Source organism: Limanda limanda, chromosome 16 (assembly GCF_963576545.1).
Source record: "Limanda limanda chromosome 16, fLimLim1.1, whole genome shotgun sequence".
NCBI lineage: Eukaryota > Metazoa > Chordata > Actinopteri > Pleuronectiformes > Pleuronectidae > Limanda > Limanda limanda.
The window spans coordinates 18936954-18960321 of NC_083651.1; the positions used below are offsets into that span (position 1 = coordinate 18936954).

At 43.1% G+C, this 23368-nt stretch overlaps 1 protein-coding gene across 2 annotated transcripts; it reads left to right on the forward strand.

Annotated features, from left to right (window-relative positions):
- The first annotated feature begins 618 nt into the window (after positions 1-618).
- Positions 619-22494, forward strand: vwc2l (von Willebrand factor C domain containing 2 like). Of its 2 annotated transcripts, XM_061089285.1 has the most exons (4): positions 646-1032; positions 10767-10850; positions 16572-16701; positions 22343-22494. In XM_061089285.1, exons 1-4 carry the CDS (start codon positions 646-648, stop codon positions 22492-22494), a joined length of 753 nt encoding a protein of 250 aa, XP_060945268.1. The 2 variants fall into 2 exon arrangements, with proteins under 2 accessions (XP_060945269.1, XP_060945268.1); XM_061089286.1 differs by lacking the exon at positions 10767-10850 and having other exon boundaries at positions 619-1032.
- Positions 22495-23368: the final 874 nt, after the last annotated feature.

Here is a 23368-nt window from a genome sequence, read left to right on the forward strand (position 1 = left end):
GTAAAACGCAGGTTACTGTTGAAGCAGCGGTTGTTTTATAATTGCTGCCGTGGAGGGAATCTGATGCGGACTTAAAGCGACCTGTTGTCTCCGAGTTTGAAATTGTGCAAAGCTGATTTGGTTTGAATGCAGTTGGGGAAGAATACTACGAATATTAATATGCATTCCACCCCCCCAACCATCAGATAATGGATGATTTAACATTTGCATGTGTTGCTATTGCTGAGACTTTGCAGGAAGGTGATAATTCTGAGCACCCAAACACAGACACACACACACTCACTCACTCGTGTTTGTTGTGTTAAAAATGATTCATTTTCTTTCTAGAGTGTAGACATGAGCCTGTTGAACGAGCTGCATTCCCATGTGTCTCCTCGCCTGCATCAGTATAGCAAGCAGTAAATAACATAAGGGCAAAAGCAAAGAGGGGAAAGTACTGGGAAGGTGAGGTGTGATAGTTGGTGAGCAGCAGAACCACCGTCCATCACATCTCCTCTCATTCTGCCCCACTGCAGCACGTTTCCTCCGGTGATGATGCTGATGACGATGACGGGTCGCAGGACGGACACGGAGAGGATACCCGGAGCATAGGGATGACATCCACACCGTCTTAGCTGAATGTGGATACCGATGCCGCGGCGAAGGATGGGCCCTCTCCTCCCGTCCGCCCTCGTCCTCCTGCTGGCCCTGGGAGCCGCGTCTCCGGCCTCGGTGGGGAACCCCGAGGATTACACCGCGGACGAAGTGGAGCGGACCAACGGCGACAACATGGTCTTCGACGACTACCGGGGGAAAGGATGCGTGGACGACAGTGGCTTCGTCTACAAGCTCGCGGAGCGCTTCTACCCGGGACACTCGAACTGTCCGTGCGTGTGCACGGAGGACGGCCCGGTGTGCGACCAGCCCGAGTGCCCCAAACTGCACCCCAAGTGCACCAAAGTGGAGCACAACGGCTGCTGCCCCGAGTGCAAGGAGGTTAAAAACTTTTGCGAATACCGGGGGAAAACGTACAAGATCCTGGAGGAATTCAAGGTAAGTTCTGACTTGATCGATGATTCGTTTAATAACCTACGTTTGTCCATTAAAGGAAGAGTTCACTCCAAAATGGAAATTCACTCACTATCTACTCACCACTATGACGATGGAGGGGTGGGTGAAGTTTTTTGATTCTATAAAACACTTTTAGAGTTCCAGAGGTAAACAGTGTTACAGACAAATCCAATACAATGGAAATAAATGGTGACCACCTCTTCAAACGTAACAAAACATACAGAAAAAAGCAAACATGCCTCCATACAGCTCCTCTGGTGTCATCCAAGTGTGTGTGGGCCCCGACATTCAAATTAGACTCAAAACGACGTCATGTAAACCATGTTTTTAGCCTTAATATCCGCTTTGATCTACACGTAACCCCAGACGAGGATATCTGAAGACATTCAGGCTAAAAACATGGTGTAAATGACTCAAACCCTTCGCCCACCCCTCCATTGGCAGAGTGGTGAGTAGATAATGTGTTAATTTTCATTTTTGGGTGAACTATCCCTTTAAAGCAACTGGTTGAGTTTGAACTTAGAAAAACACAAGTCATGGTAAACTGCGTTTGTGCCATCAACGTTTACAATATGAATTGTCTCACAGTTATAATGTTTCATGATGCAGTGGCAATAAAATAGTTCAGATCATTTGAACTCATTTGCAGTTTATCTGATGCTAATCAGCTGGTTTAATTTTGCCAGGTGGATTCAGTTAGTCACAAACAATGACTCAGTCTGATTTAAGTCTGGATGCCACGGCAGCAGCCATCTTAGTTTGTCTGTTCATAATCAATCATGTTGAATATGAGTCCTGTCAAGTGACGCAGATGAAAATGTGCATCCCTATATGCCTTAAAGGTTAAAATATTGAAGTCAATCAAACACATTCACTGCTTTCCCTCATCTTTGTGAAGTGCTGTTCAACAATTGCAAACAGCTCTGCAGTAGCACTGACCAGCAGTGGGGAGGATTTTTCGTGTGAGTTCATATTGGTTCTTGGCAATCTACAGCAAAAGCATCATGAAAATGTGTTTATTAGCCAAGGGCGTAAAAAGATGGCTGCGTCCCAGAATAAGCACCCCCCCCTTCAACTCTCAACACCATCAACCGAACATTCCCCCAGCACAACCGGACCAAACCAAAACACAACAGTGTTTAAATGATTTAAAGGCTCAGTGTGTCAGATTCAGTAACATCTAGTGGTGAAGCTGCATGTTGCAGCTGGACACCCCTCAGGTCTCCCTCCCCTTCCAAACATATCAGAGAACCTGTGGAAGCCTTCAGTTGTCATAATAATTCAAAAGCTGTTTAGTTTTTCCAGTTTGGTCGACATGTTGGCCTCCGTAGACAGGACCCACTCCTGATGTAAATATAAAGTATTTAAATATAAAGGGTCCATTCTAGGGTGAAGAAAACAACAATTCATACAATTTAGATGAAACACACTAGTGAAAACATCTCTAGAATTATTTTGTATTCAATTTCTGCCAATAGATCCCTTTGACCTAAATCTGACACACTGGACCTAACGTGTGAACACTCAATCATTGCTGCAGACCCCCCCCCCCCCTCCGTGTCTCCTGCACTGTTCCTACACATCAGACCAGTGTCTCGGCGGCTGTTACGGAGCCTGACAGTGCTGCCTGATTAAAAATGACACTACAAGCATGACAACTACAGTCTGTGTTTAAACTGCTGCTGCCTGTGAGGGAACCTCATTCAAATTCCCCACAAGTGGATTGGGGCTGGAAGTGATTGAAATATCAAATGACATCATGCGGCCTAAACAACGGTATAGCTCTGCGGTTTACAGTGTTCGCATCTCTGCAAGCACATCAATAACTGGTTGGGAGTAGTATTGGAACTGTTTTACCCAAATGCATAAAATACAATGGCAAACTTAATAACATTATATTATTTTAGTTTCAGTTACAAGATTGAATGTATCTATGTAGTAAGGGCATTTTAGCAGATATTTGACCAATCTGGGAAGTAAATCCTTACCAAGAAATTTCTTCACAATTGTGTTTAGGAAGGTGTGTAATATCATGTCTTAAAATGTTGAAATTCAACTCCCGTGGGAAACCTCCTAAAAAATTGCTCAAAGTAGGGGTACCTGTAACCGATTTTTGAAAAATCGAAAATGTTAAATTTGGCTTTAAGTAACTTGTGAGGGGTCAAACTAGGGTTTTTTCATGATTCTGAGTTGATTGCAAGCATTAGTTTTTCACCAAAACCACTCCTTAGTGCAAAAACAGCCACCCCCACTTTTCCCACTCACTGCATTTTCAGCCATTATTCATGAATAAAGGGTTCCAAACCCCCCCCCGCCTCCCCAAAAACAATAAAAAATAAAAAATATCTCAGTTAACACCATGAAAAATTCTATCTTTTTTGTATTTGTCTAATGCAATAGCCTCATGGAAAGGTAATAATTGTCAGGGCAGCATTAGTTTTTCACCAAAACTGCTCCTTAGTGGAAAAACAGACATTTGAATTTGAAAAGTAGCGTTATTCGTTTATTTCAGTATCTTGCATAATACTGATCCACTCTGCCACACGCTTCATGTGTCAATGTCTGAGTCTTCTCCAAACTGAACATCATCATGAACACAATTCTTGCACGTAATGCCTTTGCAAACTCCACATGCCGAGATACACTTGACACCATTCTTTTTGCAGCTGCACCGGCGGTCGCTGCAATCTCCATTGCAATTGCAGGGGGTCTAGTGTTGGAACTGGCTCATATCCCTGAACACCAAGTGTCCACCCGTAGTCACTAGGGTCCAAAGACATGCTCTTAAGAAGGATCCAGTCCCGGGTTTGTATATATGCAAGGAGAGAGTGCTGTGCAGCTGCACCCTCTGTTGGAGACAGGGTTAGGTTAGGGTTAGGGTTAAAACTTTTAAAGGTTTCCTTGTAAGCAGGCAAAGTTTCGAGTTGCTTCATGAGTTGACAGTACAGCCGTGCCCCCTTGGCGTATTGGTGATGCCCCGCAGCTGCAAAGATGTCTAGCATCCTGGTGACAATGCAGGACAGGTGCCCATTGTGGTCTGCAAGCCATTCAGTTCTGATGAAGATCTTGATTACATCTACCATGTAGTGGTACTGCACCCAGAGTGCAGGCGTTCTTCCTCCTTCGGCAAGTCTTTTAAAGATTTCTTCAAACCCCTGTTCAAACACTATAACAACTGGATCTGTGTGTCTGGCTCCCATTTTCCCATCAGCTACCTTCTCCATCAAGGTCCTCATTTCACCAAGCTCCTCCTCAGTGAAGGCATGTTTCATGATGTGCTGATAGATGGCTGCATCAATTAGGAGGTGAGCACGGATTGCCTTGTCAAAACATCCTCCATCCAGGATGTGGTTGGCTGTCGTACTCCCTGGATAGATCAGCTGGATCAGCTCTAGTAGTCCAGAATCCTCCATGATATTACCCAAGGATCCAAGTTAGGACTTCAGCAGGTGAAATCCACCCAACCGTGGAATGATGGGTAGATTTGCCTGGTTTATGATGTCCACAGCTTTGAGCCAGATTAGGAGATTGAACGTCACTATAGTGACTTTGTCTTCAGAGAGCCGCATGCACTCTTTGAGAGCGGTGAAGATGGTGTTGTGGTCATTAGGGTCACCTTCGATGACTGGGAGGAAGTTGATCAGCGTGCTCTGCTTGGCATCATCTGCATGGATACGTTTCATCCAGCCATTCCAGTTGGACTGTGATAAATCAGGATCCTGTGCTTTGATCACCCACCCTGCTGCCCAGAGTGTATCGCCCGGAGTGAGGAGTGGCTGGTCTTGTGTTACAAAGGAGGAGAGCTCAGCGATGGGAAGAAATGTGATGGTGTTTATTCCAGTCTGTTTTCTGTTGGTGAATGGAAGAATCTTCACTTCTTGCAGTGGCTTGCAGACCACAATGGGCACCAGGATGCTAGACATCTTTGCAGCTGCGGGGCATCACCAATACGCCAAGGGGGCACGGCTGTACTGTCAACTCATGAAGCAACTCGAAACTTTGCCTGCTTACAAGGAAACCTTTAAAAGTTTTAACCCTAACCCTAACCTAACCCTAACCCTGTCTCCAACAGAGGGTGCAGCTGCACAGCACTCTGCAAGATACTGAAATAAACGAATAACGCTACTTTTAAAAATTCAAATGTCTGTTTTTCCACAAGGGAGCAGTTTTGGTGAAAAACTGATGCTGCCCTGACAATTATTACCTTTCCATAAGGCTATTGCTTTAGACCAGGGGTCTTTAACGTTTTTCAGGCCAAGGACCCCCAAACAGATGGAGAGATGGAGCAGGGACCCCCTACTATATATATTGTATAAAATTGTGTTTTATATTAAATTGGGCCTAGTGCCATGTATAAACATAACTACCCTGATATTGTGCATTCAATACTAAGCTATTCAAATAATACACAGGAACATATATTCATGTTTTTAATTTTAACCTGTGCAAGGTACAGGGTGGCCATGCCACTGCCATTTATAAACATACAGTGGGGGGCCAATCTTCGTTGCAGATCCTCTCCAGTTCCGTCAGGTTGGATGGTGAACGTTGGTGGACAGCTATTTTCAGGTCTCTCCAGAGATGCTCAATTGGGTTTAGGTCAGGGCTCTGGCTGGGCCAGTCAAGAATGGTCACAGAGTTGTTCCGAAGCCACCCTTTGTTATTTTAGCTGTCTGCTTAGGGTCATTGCCTTGTTGGGAGGTGAACCTTCGGCCCAGTCTGAGGGCCAGAGCACTCTGGAGGAGGTTTTTTTCTAGGATATCTCTGTACTTGGCCTCATTCATCTTTCCTTCAATTGCAACCAGTCGTCCTGTCCCTGCAGCTGAAAAACACCCCCATAGCATGATGCTGCCACCACCATGTTTCACTGTTGGGATTGTATTGGGCAGGTGATGAGCAGTGCCTGGTTTTCTCCACACATACCGCTTAGAATTAACGCCAACAAGTTCATACTTGGTCTCATCAGACCAGAGAATCTTATTTCTCATAATCTGGGAGAACTTCATGTGTTTTTTGGCAAACTCTATGCGGGCTTTCATATGTCTTGCACTGAGGAGAGGCTTCTGTCGGGCCACTCTGCCATAAAGCCCCGACTGGTGAAGGACTGCAGTGATAGTTGACTTTGTGGAACTTTCTCCCATCTCCCTATTGCATCTCTGGAGCTCAGCCACAGTGATCTTTGGGTTCTTCTTTACCGCTCTCACCAAGGCTCTTCTCCCACGATTGCTCAGTTTGGCTGGACAGCCATGCCTAGGAAGAGTTCTGGTCGTCCCAAACTTCTTCCATTTAAGGATTATGTAAGGACTGTACTCTTAGGAACCTTGAGTGCTGCAGAAATTATTTTGTAACCTTGGCCAGATTTGTGCCTTGCCACAATTCTGTCTGTCTCTTTGGGCAGTTCCTTCGACCTCATGATTCTCATTTGCTCTGACATGCACTGTGAGCTGTAAGGTCTTATATAGACAGGTGTGTGCCTTTCCTAATTAAGTCCAATCAGTTTAATTAAACCCAGCTGGACTCCAATGAAGGAGTAGAACCATCTCAAGGAGGATCAGATGAAATGGACAGCATGTGAGTTAAATATGAGTGTCAAAGCAAAGGGTCTGAATACTTATGACCATGTGATATTTCAGTTTTTCTTTTTTAATAAATTAGCAAAAATTTCTACTTTTCTGGTTTTTTTTCAGTCAAGATGGGGTGCTGAGTGTACATTAATGAGAAATAAAATGAACTTTTTTGATTTTTGCAAATTGCTGCAATGACACAAAGAGTGAAATATTTAAAGGGGTCTGAATACTTTCCGTTCCCACTGTACATCTTGCATACAACACTGAGCTATTCAAGTAATTCACAGATTCATGTTTTTATTTTTAACATACATGTAGAAGAGACAGTGAATCCTCAAGCTATCTGTCCATGGCACACATACTCCCACATTAGTGAGATATCGGACCCTGATGGGTAGCAAACAACTTACCTAATCTTGGATGGATGGAGGTTGTTAGGCAGAGGGTCAAATCAGCCTCACATTATGTTCGATGCATGTTAATGTGTATTGAAAGACATTTAAATTCGTGAAAAAAAAAAAAAAATTATTAATTTTTTTAAAAATTGTCTAATCAACCAAAGATTTCGCGACCCCCCTGCAGTACCTCCGCGGACCCCCTGTTGAAGACCTCTGCTTTAGACAAATAGAAAAAAGATAGAATTTTTCATGGTGTTAACTGGGTTATTTTTATTTTTTATTGTTTTTGGGGAGGCGGGGGGTTTGGAACCCTTTAATCGTGAATAATGGCTGAAAATGCAGTGAGTGGGAAAAGTGGGGGTGGCTGTTTTTGCACTAAGGAATGGTTTTGGTGAAAAACTAATGCTTGCAATCAACTCAGTATCATGAAAAAAACCCTAGTTTGACCCCTCGCAAGTTACTTAAAGCCAAATTTAACATTTTCGATTTTTCAAAAATCGGTTACAGGTACCCCAACTTTGAGCAATTTTTTAGGAGGTTTCCCACGGGAGTTGAATTTCAACATTTTAAGACATGATATTACACACCTTCCTAAACACAATTGTGAAGAAATTTCTTGGTAAGGATTTACTTCCCAGATTTTCATATGTTGCCCTCACTAATGGTCTGGATCTTAAAATGACATGTCATTAATATGACATGAGGTCAGATATTGGACACCTGAACATAAAGTGGGTCCAGTGTTTGCTAAGAGAGACAAGCAACCAGCCACAAGTCGTTATACGATGAAAATAACACAACCCTGTTGCACATACAAAACAACAGACAGCAGGGACTATTACTTTGGCTGAATTCAGAAACAGATCACTGTGGGAAGACAATCTTTAGACAAACACCAGTGATTTTCTCCAGCAGTGTTCTGGTGTAAAATATTGGAAACAAATACCAGTGGAAGCTTCGTGAGCGACGGGTTCTCCCAATTATATTTATGTTGATATGTCAGTGAACAGCAGTGTGCTTCGTTGTTGTTCTAACCAAATATCTGCTCAGATGACAATGAGGGAAGCAACAACTGTTGGTCGCTGTTTTAAAGTAGAGATAGAACTACAAGAACTAGTGAAACTAACCTTTCAAAAGATTCCCCAAGAATAACAGCAAGGTCAGTAGCAGATAAATCGCACATAACTTGTTACTGACAAATACTGGATAAAACTAATTAAGAAACAAATCAAACCGATACATAACGTTATTCTGTAAAGCCATCATTCGCAACTGCCCACATCTATTTTTTTGATTCAACCTATAATTGTCTCATCAAATTTTGCAAAACGTTCCCATAAAACACACATATTCAATTAAATAGCAATTAACTGTTAATTGTTTTATCATTGTTCAAAACCCCAAACAATGAGCCTGTGAGCACATTATTTATTTGTCAGTAACTCTTCGTCTGAGCTTTTAAAACATTGGCATTTTATATTCTGTCTGACTCACAGCACTGCAACTTGAACAAGCTGAACAAGCTGTAAACTCAACACTGACATATTATCACCCTACGAGGTCATTATGGCAAATGTGTTAGCAAACAGTTACCTCTTCAGACATCCAGCAACCAGAGCAACATGAGCTCTCATTTGGACTCTTGTTTTTAGCTGTTTATGTGGGTGAAGTCCAATATTCTCTCTCCTTTTGGCTCCGTGTTTGGTCTCCACCAACCTGAAATGCTTGACTATGATCACCAGCTGTTCACTAACTTTACAGGGAGTGTACACTTGTTTTTTTTGTTTTGGTTCAAACATGTAGCTTCTTACAGCTACTTGTAAAATCAAAAGAATTGGCTGAAAGATGCTGACATATTCTATGGAGCTAAAATGCTATAATAAGTGATTTAAACCATTATTCCCGAAAATCTGGATTAGTGCATCTTTTGAGTTGATAATTATGAATATTTAAAAATATAAAGGAATGGGATCATGAACCTGGGCTGCCTCCGCTGAAGGGAGATGCCGCCTGTTTACAAACTTATTAAACAAACGACATCATCATCTGACTGTAATCCAGACAAACTGTCAACACACACTCATAAACACAACAACCTGGAGCTCTCACTGCAGTTTTGACTGGCATGAGTACATTTCATTTTGGGTTTAAACATCCCGAGTGCACCACAGCGGGATTAAGCGAGTCGTCAGTGTGAGGAAACAGCGGATGTCAGCATGTCATGTTATTTAATAATATGTTTGTTCTGTTTGAATAATGAGTTCACGGAGAGGCCTTCTGTCGGGAGACGCGCAAACATGTCACACCTGTGAATGTTAGAACGTCATGTCACTGGGGTAAATTGAAGCAGGCAGGGGGGGGCACAGGGAGTTGAGCCAAATGAGATGCAGGCAAAGATCATTATTAACCAGTCTGCTACAGTTTATCTGTGGAAATGAGAATTCAGTTTAAAAACAAAAGAACCATAGAGTGCTGATGGAGAGTTGCAACATTTTTTTTTTTTTTTTTAACATTAACAATGATTAAGCCTCAAGAGGCAATTATACTCGCGCTGAACCAATTAGTCAATTAGTTGATTAGTCAATTAATAGAAGAGTGAACTAACAGTTTACATATGCAATTAATCATTTGACATTATCAAGCAGAACTGGTTCCAAACAGTCAGAAATAGCTGCTTTCTTTGTTTTGCATGAATACTAATTTTATTTATTCAAACAATGTATAATGAAAAATAATTGATAGCTGCAGCCTGATGTTATGTATTTGGTACATTAGGATGAATGTGAAGTACTGTTTGTGTTATGTGGGATCAGCGTATTTAACACCTACACAAGGAATCTGTCCTGATTGGTGGTGTTGCATGTTAAACAGCATCAAACTCAGTCCTGCATTGAGATGCACGGCCACAGATTTGGTCAGTTCTGCTGTGTGTGCATTCACCATGCAGCTAGTGCAAGATCAAGTCCATCAATAGTGGACCTCAGCCTCATGCTAACCTTGAAGGGGCCCTGGAGAGGGAAGGACATTTCTTCTTACTTAAGGGTGGAAAAATAAAGATTAATTAGCTCTTACTGATTATCTTGGTGTCATGACAGAAATAAGGACAGAGGGAATCTTTGGTGCAGGATGATCACCGTCTGCACGAGGAGCTCTAATAACTCCGTCCATATACAGTGTGGTGGAGGTTGAGCCTCTTCGGCGAAGAACATGAAAGCTGTGGCACCCCGCTGTCTTCCAAGGAAATCAAAGGCTGTGATACAGACGCCTGTTTAGAGAAGCCGACAGGTTAACCTTTGGTGTGGGCCTCGTTGGCATTTCATTGGCTGTAATCATGGCGCTTTGTGCACACGTTTGCTTTTAGCCTCGGTCGCGTATGATGGAGAAGAAGCGCAGAGACGCAGCGTCTTGAATGAAATGATAACAAAAGAGATGCGGTGAAGGGGGAGAGCGTCTGGGATGCTTGGGATATTTAATTAATTCAGCTGAAAAATCCCGTCATGGCAATAGGTCACTCACGAAGTCCCATGTCAGCAGAGTAGACGTCACCCTCATTCAAGTGGTAATGGGCCTTAAATGTAAAGCAGCTGACTGCAGTGCGATGTCAGCTCATCGTTCTCTGGATCTAACCTGTGCAGGACCAATTCATTACAGATGCAGCGTCACCACCAGTGGGTGTATTTTCCAATCTTTTTGTTTTGTTGCCCTGTAAGAGAGTCATGCCACTCAACCTTAGCAGGTGTTTCACCGACAGGGTTCCCCATCAGATGAGGAAGGCACCATCCCCCCCGACACGGCAGCCGGTGTGCCTCTGCAATCAAGAACCAGGAGCTATAGGGTGAGTTCAGATCCCAGATCGTCAGGCGAGGGCTGGGATGTGAACTCTCAAATGTGAACGATCCCGTCCGTGCCCCCCCCCCCCCTCGGGAAGGGATACAGAGCTGAGAGTGGGGGTGTGGGGAAGGGGGATAAAGGTACATACAGATTTCAGCAATCAGATTCTCTTTCCCAGTTTGGAAGTAACTTATGTTAAATCAATAATTTGCAAGTCATTGCTAAACCATGTGGCCCTAAAACTTTATTCCTATGTATCCTTCCTTTAAATCCCTGGTACTAGCAGTGCAGTTAAAGGACGCGGGATTTTCAGTGATTCTTTTTGAGACAAATGAGAGAAAATGCAGTTTTTTTTTAATTTTAATTGTCAGCTCAATACAAGAGACGTCTTTGCAGAGCTTCCGTACCTCAGCACCTTAGCACACTTAGCTTACCTTAGCTATAGGAATGTGTGATGGAAGCCCACTTGCACACAATCCCAGTAATCGATTTAAAGCAGAATGCACGTGCACACACAGCCTCCACATCGCACACAGCAGTAATTAGTGCCTCTGCACTTCAGCGTTGACATGTACAGTATGACAGCAATGATTGCTAGAAATCGATTTCTTCTTTTCGGTTTAGCAAAAGCATCCGGCGTCCTAATTATAAAAAACAATGTGCAGACAACGTGAACTTTCAATCCCCCTGTATGAACATGATCGGTGCTTTCAGTATCCAGATCATCTCTTGGTCTCACCTCCTCTCTCTCTCTCTGAATTCCCTGCCCACCGTTAAAATACTGTCTTGACTTGAACAGCAGCATGCAGCTCGACTGTCAATCCATTCCCGTCACTCCTATTATCCGCATGGGTGCGTTTCCTGTGACCCTGTTGTCCAGCCCCCCGGTCTTTTTTACATTACCATTTGCCCCAGCTGAAGGTTATTTGACTATTCATTGCTTCCCTGCCCCGTCTCCCATTAGTCTCAGGGTGGGAATGAAAGGCACGACAGGCCGGTTCACTGTGAAAGCCACGCCGATAAGACGGGAGGGGAGGGGGAGGCAACAGGATTTGATTTTTTCCTTCACCAAAACATCTGGCGGCACGTCCAAATTCAAAGCTGCTGCTCCATTTTCTTTTGAGACTGGACTGATCCTCCTTCACAGCAGACCTCACACAAAGGGGACGCGCTGGAAGCACCGGGCGCTGACGAACACGTTGCCGCCATGTCGCATAAGAACACGGAGTCCTTTCCTTTTTCACATTGAGATTTTGAACATACTTCCGTAGGAGGCGTGTGCAGCGGCGAGCTTCTACCTGCTCCACCGGGCGCGGCGGCAGATTAACCTACAGAGAAATGCCACCTCAGATTTGGAGATGTGCTACTTTTAAAGGCCAACGTGTGATGTGAATAAACACCAGTGTTCTCTCATAGCCTGTCCCCTCGTATGTGGAAGCCACCTGGATGAAGTGGAAGCAGTGAGATCAAGAAACACAGCTGGATCTCTTTCAATATTGCATTGAGCTTGTCGGGAAACCAGCTGCCGCTGTTTCTTGTCAATCCTTATATAATGAAAAATAAATGTGAGACAGAAACAGAAACTGAGGTTCTGTTATTGTCGTTTCTCCCTCACGTTTATTTTGAGTATCAACTGCAATCGACTCAATCCCAACGTGTTAAAACTCTTCTGTGGAGTTTAAATCCAATTTATTCACCAGCAGAGTCTATTTGAGACCAAGCTGAGAAAAACAAATGGAAGGTTTAGCCGACGTCATGCCTCACCAATGTTGCACTTTAAAGTTGCCTGTATAATTTTTAATCATCTCCCTCTCTAGCTTATAAAGATAGTAATATGCCTTATGGGGGAGAAGCGAAACGGTGTCTGTGCCAAACTAACTGTGTCTAATTGTCCCCGTTTTTATGTGTTAGACTAATTTCCCCGCTGCACTTTTGGCAGTCGATCAAATATGATTCAGACTTGGTGTTAGCTGGATCTTTACCATCCACTTAACTAATCGTCCTGATGCCACTAACATCTACTGCTGACTACGGGCTCGGTTGAGAAAGGAAACAAGTTGTTGGCCTGTTGCCTTATGCCAAGAAAAAGCAGCTTTCACAAAACACTGGATGCATGTATCTCACTTTTTGGACTTGGTTATAAATGCTGGAATGATGCTACCGGGGAGATTTCCCTGGTTTAAGGTTGTCTTCTAAATATACTGTGGATTTAACATTTACATACAAAAACTAGTGTTATTTGTACCTTGAGATTATGCAGGTCCGTCAAACTCCTCCACATCCAGCCTCTCTTGTTTCTCTACACACTGAGCTCTTTCAACATCCAAGAACGAGCCCAGTTTTTTTGGGTTTCTGTCTGCCAGGACTCTGCCGCATTCTTGTTTAAGTTTCTTTATCTTATCAGCAGCAGTGAAGGAACGAGCCAGGCAATTCCTCCTTTGCATTCAGACGTCCGTGCTAGAGTTTCCCTTTCAATTTAGCTCATCATCATATTTTCGTGTTTCACTGAATAACAACTAAATAAGATGAGTTGAGGATGTTTTTGGCTGCACTGGGATCATGAGAGAGGATGAGCTGTCCTGGTATCGAAGTTACTGTTGGAGAACTCTAGCTCGGATTTTCAGTCAAAAAGAGATGTTTATCCAGATTTGGATATCGTGTTTACGAGGCCAAACACAGATTTGGGGATTTCCGCATTTCTCTCGCTGGTTTGCATGTAAATACACTGATTGAGTTGGAGCCTCCATATAAGTGTATACATCTCATTACTGCATAAAACTGTTGCTTGAGGCCCTGTCTACACTGCGGATGTTTTATTTACAGATATTTTTCTCTTCATTAAAATAAATAAATAAATAAATAAATCTCCACACGGCCTTGGTATTACAAAAGATCTTCATGTCAGGCAAGAAGAAAAACACAACTACAAGCGCTCAAAACAAGCATGTGTGGCCAGTAGGTGGCGATAGAGTCAACAATCCGTCAAATACCAGAGAAGCTGCAAACTTGTGATTAGACCATAGGATTAGACCGAGCCTCCATTGTTGTTGTTTGTATTTGTGACTTGAACCTTGAGGCTCAAACGCAAGTGGTGGACAGGGGATCAATTCCCTCATGAAAAATATTGATACATAACATAAATTAACTGGGTTTCTGCGGCTGTTTGTGTTTGAGGTAATAACATTTATACCGTGCAGTTTGTCTCCAAAGGTTAGGGTCCCTCATTTTCACTAATGTAAAGCTGAGTTTTCTCTGCAGGTTATCAATGGTCGTGGGACCAAGACAAATATATCTTTAGGAAATACTTAGACAATCATAAAACTATGAGGGTTAAGACTAGTTAAAACGTGTCAAAAGGAGCCCCTTATGCTCCACCACTGACAGAGTCCCACCTAGCCAGCCCTCCAACCCTGTACGTTTAATAAAACATAGTCCATTTTCCATATATATGAGATCTAAACTTTAGGTTTAATCGCAACATTTCTGAATGAGCCCCACAAATTGAAAGGAGGGTGGAGAATTGCGGTGTTTGATACATATTCCTCTAGTTTACGTCAGCAGCCTGGTGTCACCTATTTGAGTGGGGTAAGATATGAGCAGAACTTCTGACAAGAATTTCTAATGTGAGGAGGGTTCATTTATGGAGGCTCAGATGTCATCTATATGGGTGTTTCTTAAAAGCCTTTAAGTGCATCTTCGAACGGAGGAGGAAAAGCCTTGAGATGGGTTTTTACTTCAGAAAGCTCCAAAGAAATGCAGCAGACGGTGAAAAAGCAGAGGGAATCTATCTTCATTAACATCACTGAGAGTGTGAATCTTTAAAAGCGGGGAGGCACACAACATAGCTTTTTATATATCAGAGCAGAAGTCCCAGACGCAGTCCCTCTTCCTGCACGGATTCATTTCCTTGTAAGGGGCCTGCTCTTTAACAAAATACGCTGATAACTTCTTGTTGACCTTTCAAAAAATGCTTTGTTTTTATCCCACTGGACAGTTGTCTGGCATATCAGATTAAGTGCAATCTATCAAACAGTTAATGTTCTAAACATTTCTAGCACATGGAAAGATAATGGAATTGTTTTTCCCTGACCTGGTTCTCACAGGAGCTTTGGAGATCTCAAGCTGCAGGAAGTGTGGTCAGAATCACAAAATAGGTCATGCACTCATGTTTACCCATTTTTGTGGTTGCAGTGCATCCAGACTGCTATAAATTATAATGTAAATTCTAATATTTAAATTCCGACTTTCCCTTTTTGTGCAAGTTGATGAATCCTGGCCCAACTGGTTGAATAGTCACATTAAAGCACCCCATAGTTCTTTCACTAATCTCTACAAACGACCGGATCATGAGCAGTAACAGTGTTGTTGTTGTTTTTAACTTGAACTCAGCTTGTCACTCGTGAATGGAAATATATGGTAAACCTGTTCAGATGTGCATTTGGGATAGTTGATGGCATGATGAGGAAAACAGAATAACTCAATCAAAGTGCAATAACTAGCGCTTAGAGGAATAGCTCCTCATTTTGGGCGTGAAAAGGATTACTTTCTTTTTTGCTTTTAAAACAGCTTTCAAATGTGTAGGGTATATTTGTAGCCGTAGCCTGCAGCTGGTTAGCTTAGCTTAGCGTAAAGACAAGATGATGCATGATCAAAATCTGCCCTACAGCACATTTAAATCTCTTTTATTTCACTCAAAACAGTTTACAAGTGTAGAAGCAACAGCTACACACACGGGGAGTTAATCTTCTCACTGTATTTTTCAAAAGGCCAAACCATACTTCTAAAAACATAAATAAAAAAAAGTAACCTTTACTTTACTGCACATTAGTCAAGTCACTGACATTTAAGTCATTTTCAAAACATTTGCTCACAACACATAAAATAGAGCAGAGAATATAAATATCATAATGATATGCATTGAATATTGAATTTTGCAACCTTTCAAATGGTCCACTCATTATATTTACCATGACTCAGCTGAAATGTGTTGGTGTGCTTCACATAAATTGAGCTATCTATCAAATAAAATAAAATAAAAATAAAATCCATGTTTGACGATGGAACATTTGAACCCTTTTGAGGTCAGTTTGGCAGCAGGTCGCTGATCGACTGGCCTTAGCGTAGGGAGCCCCCCCCCCCTTAAAAGACTGTTAACTCTGATGAGCAGAAAGAAAATCTATTATGATGAGCAGGTGACCTTTCAAGACGTGGAAACGGTTTGTATTTTTCCACTCCATGTAATTGCATTTGGGTTCATTTTCCGGTCAGAAGAGTTTGTGATGATAGAGTAAAGAAAAGAGGCAGCAGCAGCAGCAGCAGCAGTGAGGAGGAGAGCTGCATCGCACTGATTTACATGTTGCAGAGGTGCTAAGCCTCTGAACCAACGCCTGAGGCAGAACGCGGCCGAACACAGCAACATACTAAATATCACGAAGACCACTTTCTAGACTCCCTAATAGTTGTTTCTAGTCATTTTATTCAAAGCCAGCTACTGGCTCTGTTTGTTGGCTGTGTGAATAATTCATGAACTTGTTTCTTTGCTTGTTTAACCAGTAGGAGGTCCGAATAATAGAAGTAATCTTAATTTGAAAAAGTCAGCAAGTATATGCATATGTTAGCGGGCAGTTTCTGCAACTGTCCACTAGTAAGCTTTGTCCTGTGGAGCATTTCACTCTGAACCTTCTAACCTGGCACCGCTGTTTTCTCTCGCCCCCTCTGCCCACAGCCGTCACCCTGTGAGTGGTGCCGCTGCGAGCCAAATAACGAGGTGCACTGCGTGGTGTCGGACTGCGCCGTGCCGGAGTGCGTCAACCCCGTGTACGAGCCGGAGCAGTGCTGCCCCATCTGTAAAAACGGTAAACACTCTTCACCTCCTCTGGAATTCAACGCACATCCCCTCAGAAGTCATTAAACTTTCATTAAACCAATGATGGCGAGTTTATCTGGGCTATCGCCATTTGATGGCCGCGCCTTTAGAGGATGAGGATGTAATTGATGTTTTATGAATTAAAATTATTACCTTGGGCCCGTTGTACACTAATGAGCAGTACTAGTTTTAATTATAAATGACACAGTAAGCAGAGCAAACATTAGCCCATTGATTAAAGGCATGGTAGGAGGGACTAATGGGTCCTCAGAGAGCCTTTTATCTCCCAGTGCCCTGGTGCCCTTGTCACACACAGCCAATCGCTAAACTAGAATTATGGGATTCCAATGGTTCATTGGCTATTTACAAGGCGGAGGGGGAGACGTGCCTTTGCCAGCACCAATCCTAAGGGGACACATGGAGCTTTATGAGGAAAGTACAGCAACCATTAGTCTGCAATGTGATCCTGGCCGGGATGATCAACAGCCAGATGCAGCTGGGATGAAAATACAGACTCATATTTTGTCATTTTTTTACACTCACATCTAAAGTTAAGATAATTAAAGTCCTGAGAAGAAGTTATCTTGAACTCAAATGACAACTTAATATACAATATACCAAGATGTAGATTTGTGATTAAATCCCCTTTTCACTGCTCTCAGTCTTCTCATAATGTTGTGACAGATTGAAAATTGGAGAAACTGTTAACTGAACGAGAATCCCCTTTTCAAAGAAGCAAAAAAGAAAACTGGGTGAAATATGTTTCTATTTATTTTGGCAACGGTTGAAGAGAGGAACTTAGAAATTCAGGAATTTGAGGCGTTTCACCACAACCTACTAGTGGTTTGTTTTTTTCACACCTCCTCTCATTTTCTTTTCATCCCCCCTTGCTTTCTTTATTCCAATACACACACACAAACACAAACACCCACACTAACAAGGCCGCTGCATAAGCTGCTAGGAGAGAGCTAATCCAGGCTGACAGGACACACTGACACCCTTGGCATTTCAGGGTAGGCCTGCCGTCTCCAGGCTCCCTAAGGGCGCCCGGTCAGGCTCTGGCAGCCAGATAAGTCTCTATGGGGGTGGATGGCTGAGATCTTTGTGGAGAGGACGATGAAGGAATGCTCTTTAGGTCAAATTTTTTTGGCCGGGGGGGGACGGGGACTGCGAAAGGAAGACATTTACTTATGGGCTCTGGTTAGATATGCAATCAGTGGGAGACAATCCGACATTTGTCTTTTACTGCACCTGCTGCAAGCATCAGGCTCCAATAATCATGTGAAACTAGCACAACGCTTTGAAAAGGCCAATATGTTTTGTGCCCCGAATACGTCTTCCCACCAGGGAAGGATAACGAGAAAGACCGATACCCACAGTTAGCAGGAGTTTTCCACCACACGCTATTGACAAGCTATCTTTTCATTCAGAACATGAGGTTTTAAATTTTCACAGGAGAATTTTCCTTATTTTAAAAGGCAGCTTCAGCCATGCCAACAATTCTGCCCGATTGGATTTGAGTCCAACGTTTGTCAATTCCAACTAAGCACAAAGAAAACCTGAGGCTGATGGGTCATAAACCAAATATTGGACGAATTAAAATTTATTTTAAAATAGCAGCTTTACGATGATACACTGACTTGGAATAGGGAGAATGGCGCAGCTTTCACTCCCAATCCTCAACCCAAATTCCTGTTCTTGCTCAATGTAACTTTTTTGAGTGGGCAACATCTTTGAGAAGTTTGCAAATCAGTGTTTGTTACAGCTTAAACTGTCAGAAAGTTGAAGAGCAATCCCGAAAACAGTAGATCAGTTAATAAGACTTAGAAGTCAGTAAAATCCAGATTTTATCTCTGATATTCAGTGAGAAATCTGGTAGAATATCAAGATTTCTCAGAGCTCTGGTCAACACATTGATGGGCTTGATTTTCTATCTTGACATGAAAACCACCACATTGCTTGGACACATTTTGATTCATAAAAAAAATATATATATTGTCGAGAGATAATGATAAGTTTATGAAACTATAAATGTCATTTCTAGCTAAGCTTTTTCTTGGTACACGTTCATATGGTGGAGAAGCATTTTTGTCCAAAACCCCAAGTGTGAGATTTCGAGATTCGGATTTCATAAAGTTGCATTTGACGTTCTAATTCCAGAGGCCAAGAAGCACGATCTGTATAATAGTGTATGTCGGCCGGATTACTGGGTGTCACGCGTGATGCTTCTCTTTGCATCTGCAGACAAACTCCAATGAGTGGGATGTGCAGCTGTAGTATCTCCACACTGCATCTGCACCATTCCAGCGCAGGTGAAAGGTCAGACTGAACCCACTCCTTCTGAGATTGTTAAAGAAGAAGCCTGTGGGTTGTTTACATGTCAAGACAAAAATCTGAATTCCCACTGATTGAAATGTTACAGGGGAATGTTTCTCACATTACCACGAATCCAGGATTTTTTTGATTTGTTAAAATGTGTTTGTTGGTAAAAATTGGGCAAAGACAGGTCATTCATTCAAGATCATCATCTAAAATACCTTTTAAAGCAAAAATGTAACCCTGTAGAAATCTGATTTTAAATTGCGAATCACCCGAGAAGCTTCCTTCCTTGTCGGAGCTTACCAACATACGCATGTAGCTTAGTCGGCCTGCTTCTTGGAGTTTCTCCCTGAAAACAGTCACAGAGCAGAAGGAAGCACAATGGAATGAATAGAATTGCTTTATCTCTTCGAGCTTTATGTTCAATGAATCCAACTGATTCAGCTCTAACCAACGCCGTGAGTTAAATACTGGAAATGCATTGGGGGACACATGTAATCATCCAGTTCTCATGGTGTACAGGATAAAAACTAGTGCTCTGGAAATGGGTGGTGTCTTCACAGAAGAGAACGATTTATAGATCTGCCACCTCTTGAGTGCTGTCACTGTGATTATTGTGACAGACCTGTCCTCGAGTGAAAGAACAATATAGTTACAGCTTGGTAACATTTACAAACGGACATTCTGTGGACGAGCTGTAGGTTTAGGTAATTGCAGGTTTTTGGCAGGTGAAAAGAATGTCAAACCTTCAGGCAGTAATTGTATTTGAGCCAAATAGACTTTAATTTGCCCCGATACGCATTCACTCATCCATCTGTCGTTAGGGGGAGTTTGTGCTGAGGCAGTTTCGACGCAGGACAAACAGTCCCCCCCCCAAGTCTTCAATAACTTCTATTGACCGTGAATTGATCACTTCGCTCGGACAGGTCACCGCGTTTCCCCTGAGTGGAGACAGGGAGCGGGAAGTGTTGTCCTCGTGGCTCGGAATCTATCTTGGCAACAAACAATCACACTTGGTTGAGGCAGCAGCAGCAGTCACAGTGTGCCCTCATCAACCTCTGCAGAGTGTGTCCTGTAACCTGTGCCAGCTGTTCAAAGGCAGATCAATGAGAGTTCAGATTGCTCTCAATGTCTCCTCTAAGCCCAGATCAAAAGGGTTTTTATCAGGTCAGAAAAAAGCATGGGGCTAATCCAGAGAGCCAGATACTAGATAGCCAGCAGCTTGTTTTGCCAGGATCACATTGATAATTACAGACTCCTGCACTTTCTTTTCATTCTGGCAATAATGGGATTTATTGTCAAACCCTTTAGCCAATATTTAGGCTATGAAACACTTGATTAGGTTAAATAAAAGTAGTTAATTGCTTATATATTGTAAAAGAAGGTCTGCCCCATCTCATACTTTGACTTGGTGTGCTTTATTCAGTAAAAAAACATAATGTTCACCGAACCTTCAGCCGTTTTCAGTCATGATCTCTAAGAAAAGGCCGGAGGTTCTCCAGAATTTGCCTTTCATTTAAGAAGAACGCAGCAGGATATTGTCTGGGTCAGACACATTCACAACACAATTACATTTCCTCAGTATTTGGGTTGAGCATTCAAAAGGCAGGACATAATGTATTACAATAAAAATCACACTTTTTTTGTATACAATGCATCACAGAAATAGGCTGTTATCACCAAAAGCTCTCGAATCCCTTCGTCTTTCCAAGATGACATATTTAGTATCATTGAAATGTATGCGACTTCCTTTTTTCAGTTTTGCTTCCTTTGTGTGTTAGAAACATCATCAACCTGCCCATTTGCTCACTGTGAAATTTTCGTGGGAATTCTCTTGCTGCAGTCTCATAAGGCTCAGAAGGACATTCTCAGGAGAAACTCAGGAAAAACTCGGGAGAATGTGCAAAGCAACAAATTTTCTAACATACAGCCTCGCCAAACAATTGTCCAGAGTTCAGTGCAGGTCTGAAGGCTAGTTTCACTGCAAACATTGTGATGGCTTAGCAAGAAAAGGAAATGGTAATGTAGTTTAGTGTCAGTGAACCAGCATATACAATATACCTGAAACTGAAACAGCTAAATGTAATTCAGGCATCATCACGTTCATTTTATTAACTGCACCCTGACCTCACCAACTGTGACATGTCAAAATGTCTTTAATCAAAAAGGCCGGCATAGTGTCCAGGTGGAGAGGTTGAGCCGATGTGCACGCAGCTGGCCCGTGTCCCCAGTTGCATTCTGGGCTTGACTGACCACGCGGCCTCACATTTACATTGCTAGCATTAAGTTAGCTCCCACTAAATCAAATTCACTGGGCCACTAAGGTGTCGATGAATATTAGCCGTGAAATCTACTGTGTCTTCAAGAGTTATGAGACATATGAGTTTTTTATGAGTACTCGTAGAGGAGTCTTGAATCTGGCAGCGATTGCGGCAGCAGACTACTGAGAGCGATCCAAAGTCACCGTCACACCAATCGAGTTGCTGATTGCTTCATTTAAATGATTAAAACTGGGGCGAATTCCTTGCACCTCCTGGCTCTTATGTCTAAGGAGGCAGAGGAACAGGAAACACAAGTCTCTCTTAAAGGTGACAGCGTTCTTTAGCTTCCTCAAGTACAGATGCTTAGATGTACCCATGCAGGCAAATGCGTCTCTCGATCTGCTGAGATTCTCAAACACTCGGGTACGTGAGGTTTGCTAGTGCTACACAATGAAACCCATTTCTCAATTTAAGACATCTGATCAACAGAAAGTGACAGATGGGACTAAATCCTGGAGTGTTTTCGGGGTAAATCAGATGTCACATTTCATCCGTTATTATTGTTTTGGAAGCCAGTACAGTGAGTGGGGAGAAAGGAACTGGAAGGAATGGCTAAGGAGTTCTGTGGCCCTTTCATACCGACTGAAGTGATTAACACCATCCTCCCTGCTGCCTCTCAAAGCAGCTTTCTCTCTCTCCCTCCCTCCTTCCCTCCCTCTCTCTCTGTACTCCAGCCTCTCTGTACTGCCAAGCCAGCGCCTGGCAGGCTTCTCTGCTCGTGGTGCATTAGGATGCAAAGCGCTCTATGTCGAGGGAGAAGGGGAGACTAACAAAAGCGCTTTAGTGTTGCAAAAACAAGCCCATCGGTGCATGCCCGTGAAAAGATCTGTACGTCTGCTCCGACTCCCCAAACTCCCTGCAGCTCTCTGCATCGCTCCACCACCCCTCCAGAAGGAGAAGCTCTCAGGAGAGCCACGTCCATTGCTTGTCTTTCTCATTCGCTCTTTTCTGTCTCTCCCCCCCCCCCCCCCCCCCCCTCCCATGCGGCAGGTCCAAATTGCTTCGCCGGAACCACGATCATCCCAGCCGGAATTGAGGTAAAGGTGGACGACTGCACCATCTGCCGCTGCCACAACGGAGACTGGTGGAAGCCGGCACAGTGCTGGCGGCGGGAGTGCCTCAACGGCCAGTCGTTGTCATAGAGAGACTCCGCCGGGGACGGTGGAAAAGCTCAGGCAAGGCCCTGCCTACTACTGCACCATTTTGTATGATTGACAGGGCAGGAGCACAATTCCTATGTTACCTGAGACGGCAGAGTATGGAGGAGATGCACTCACAAAGCTTCACGGATAACAGATCTAGCCACCGAGAAAAAAGACGGAACTTGTCTCGTGGCCGCTTCCACCCTCCAGTTTGAATCGTCCTATATATTTTCAAGAAGTTGACTCGCTTGACTTGCTGCTCTCACACACACACACACACACACACAAAATGTTTCTAAGCTCCCGGGACTCTTTCCTAACTGATGGCAATGTTGAATTGCTCATGTCGATTTCCAGTGTGTATGTCATCTGCTTGTCTGTCTGTCACGCAGGTGTTGTCAAATTGCAACAGCAGGAAAAACAAACCGTAAGCACACTTAACAGCGCTTTTGTTTTTGGGAGGGTTCACACGAGGTTTGAAAGCACTGCAAAGGTGTGTTTTTGAGTTTCACAACTTCACTCTAAGAGCTTGTTTACAAAATGCGCATCACACACACACGTTTGTCTCCATGATGAAGTCACCTTTAAGACTTGGACGATGCTACGCTCACTTTTTATAAACCACTTGTAAAGCCCCCATCACAGTGACTTTATCGATCATCGCACCATCGTTTTAAGTCCTGTCTCTATTGTTGCACCACAGGCCGGGTACAGTGATATTGTAAAGTCAGCTGAAGAAGAGAAAAGATGATAACCAGCAAGTATGAAACAAAAAAGACTTTCGGCAGCCCCTTCCGGCTTAATTGTCGTTATTGTTTTCTCTCAGAGGTCCACATCCTCCAAAATCTCCCCACTAACTAACTGCTTGAACTTG

Coding starts and splice junctions, on each gene's coding strand:
- vwc2l (XM_061089285.1), top strand. CDS start 646: ATGGGCCCTCTCCTCCCGTCCGCCCTCGTCCTCCTGCTGGCCCTGGGA. Junction 1,033..10,766: donor AGATCCTGGAGGAATTCAAG/GTAAGTTCTGAC, acceptor TTTCACCGACAG/GGTTCCCCATCAGATGAGGA. Junction 16,702..22,342: donor CTGCCCCATCTGTAAAAACG/GTAAACACTCTT, acceptor CCCATGCGGCAG/GTCCAAATTGCTTCGCCGGA.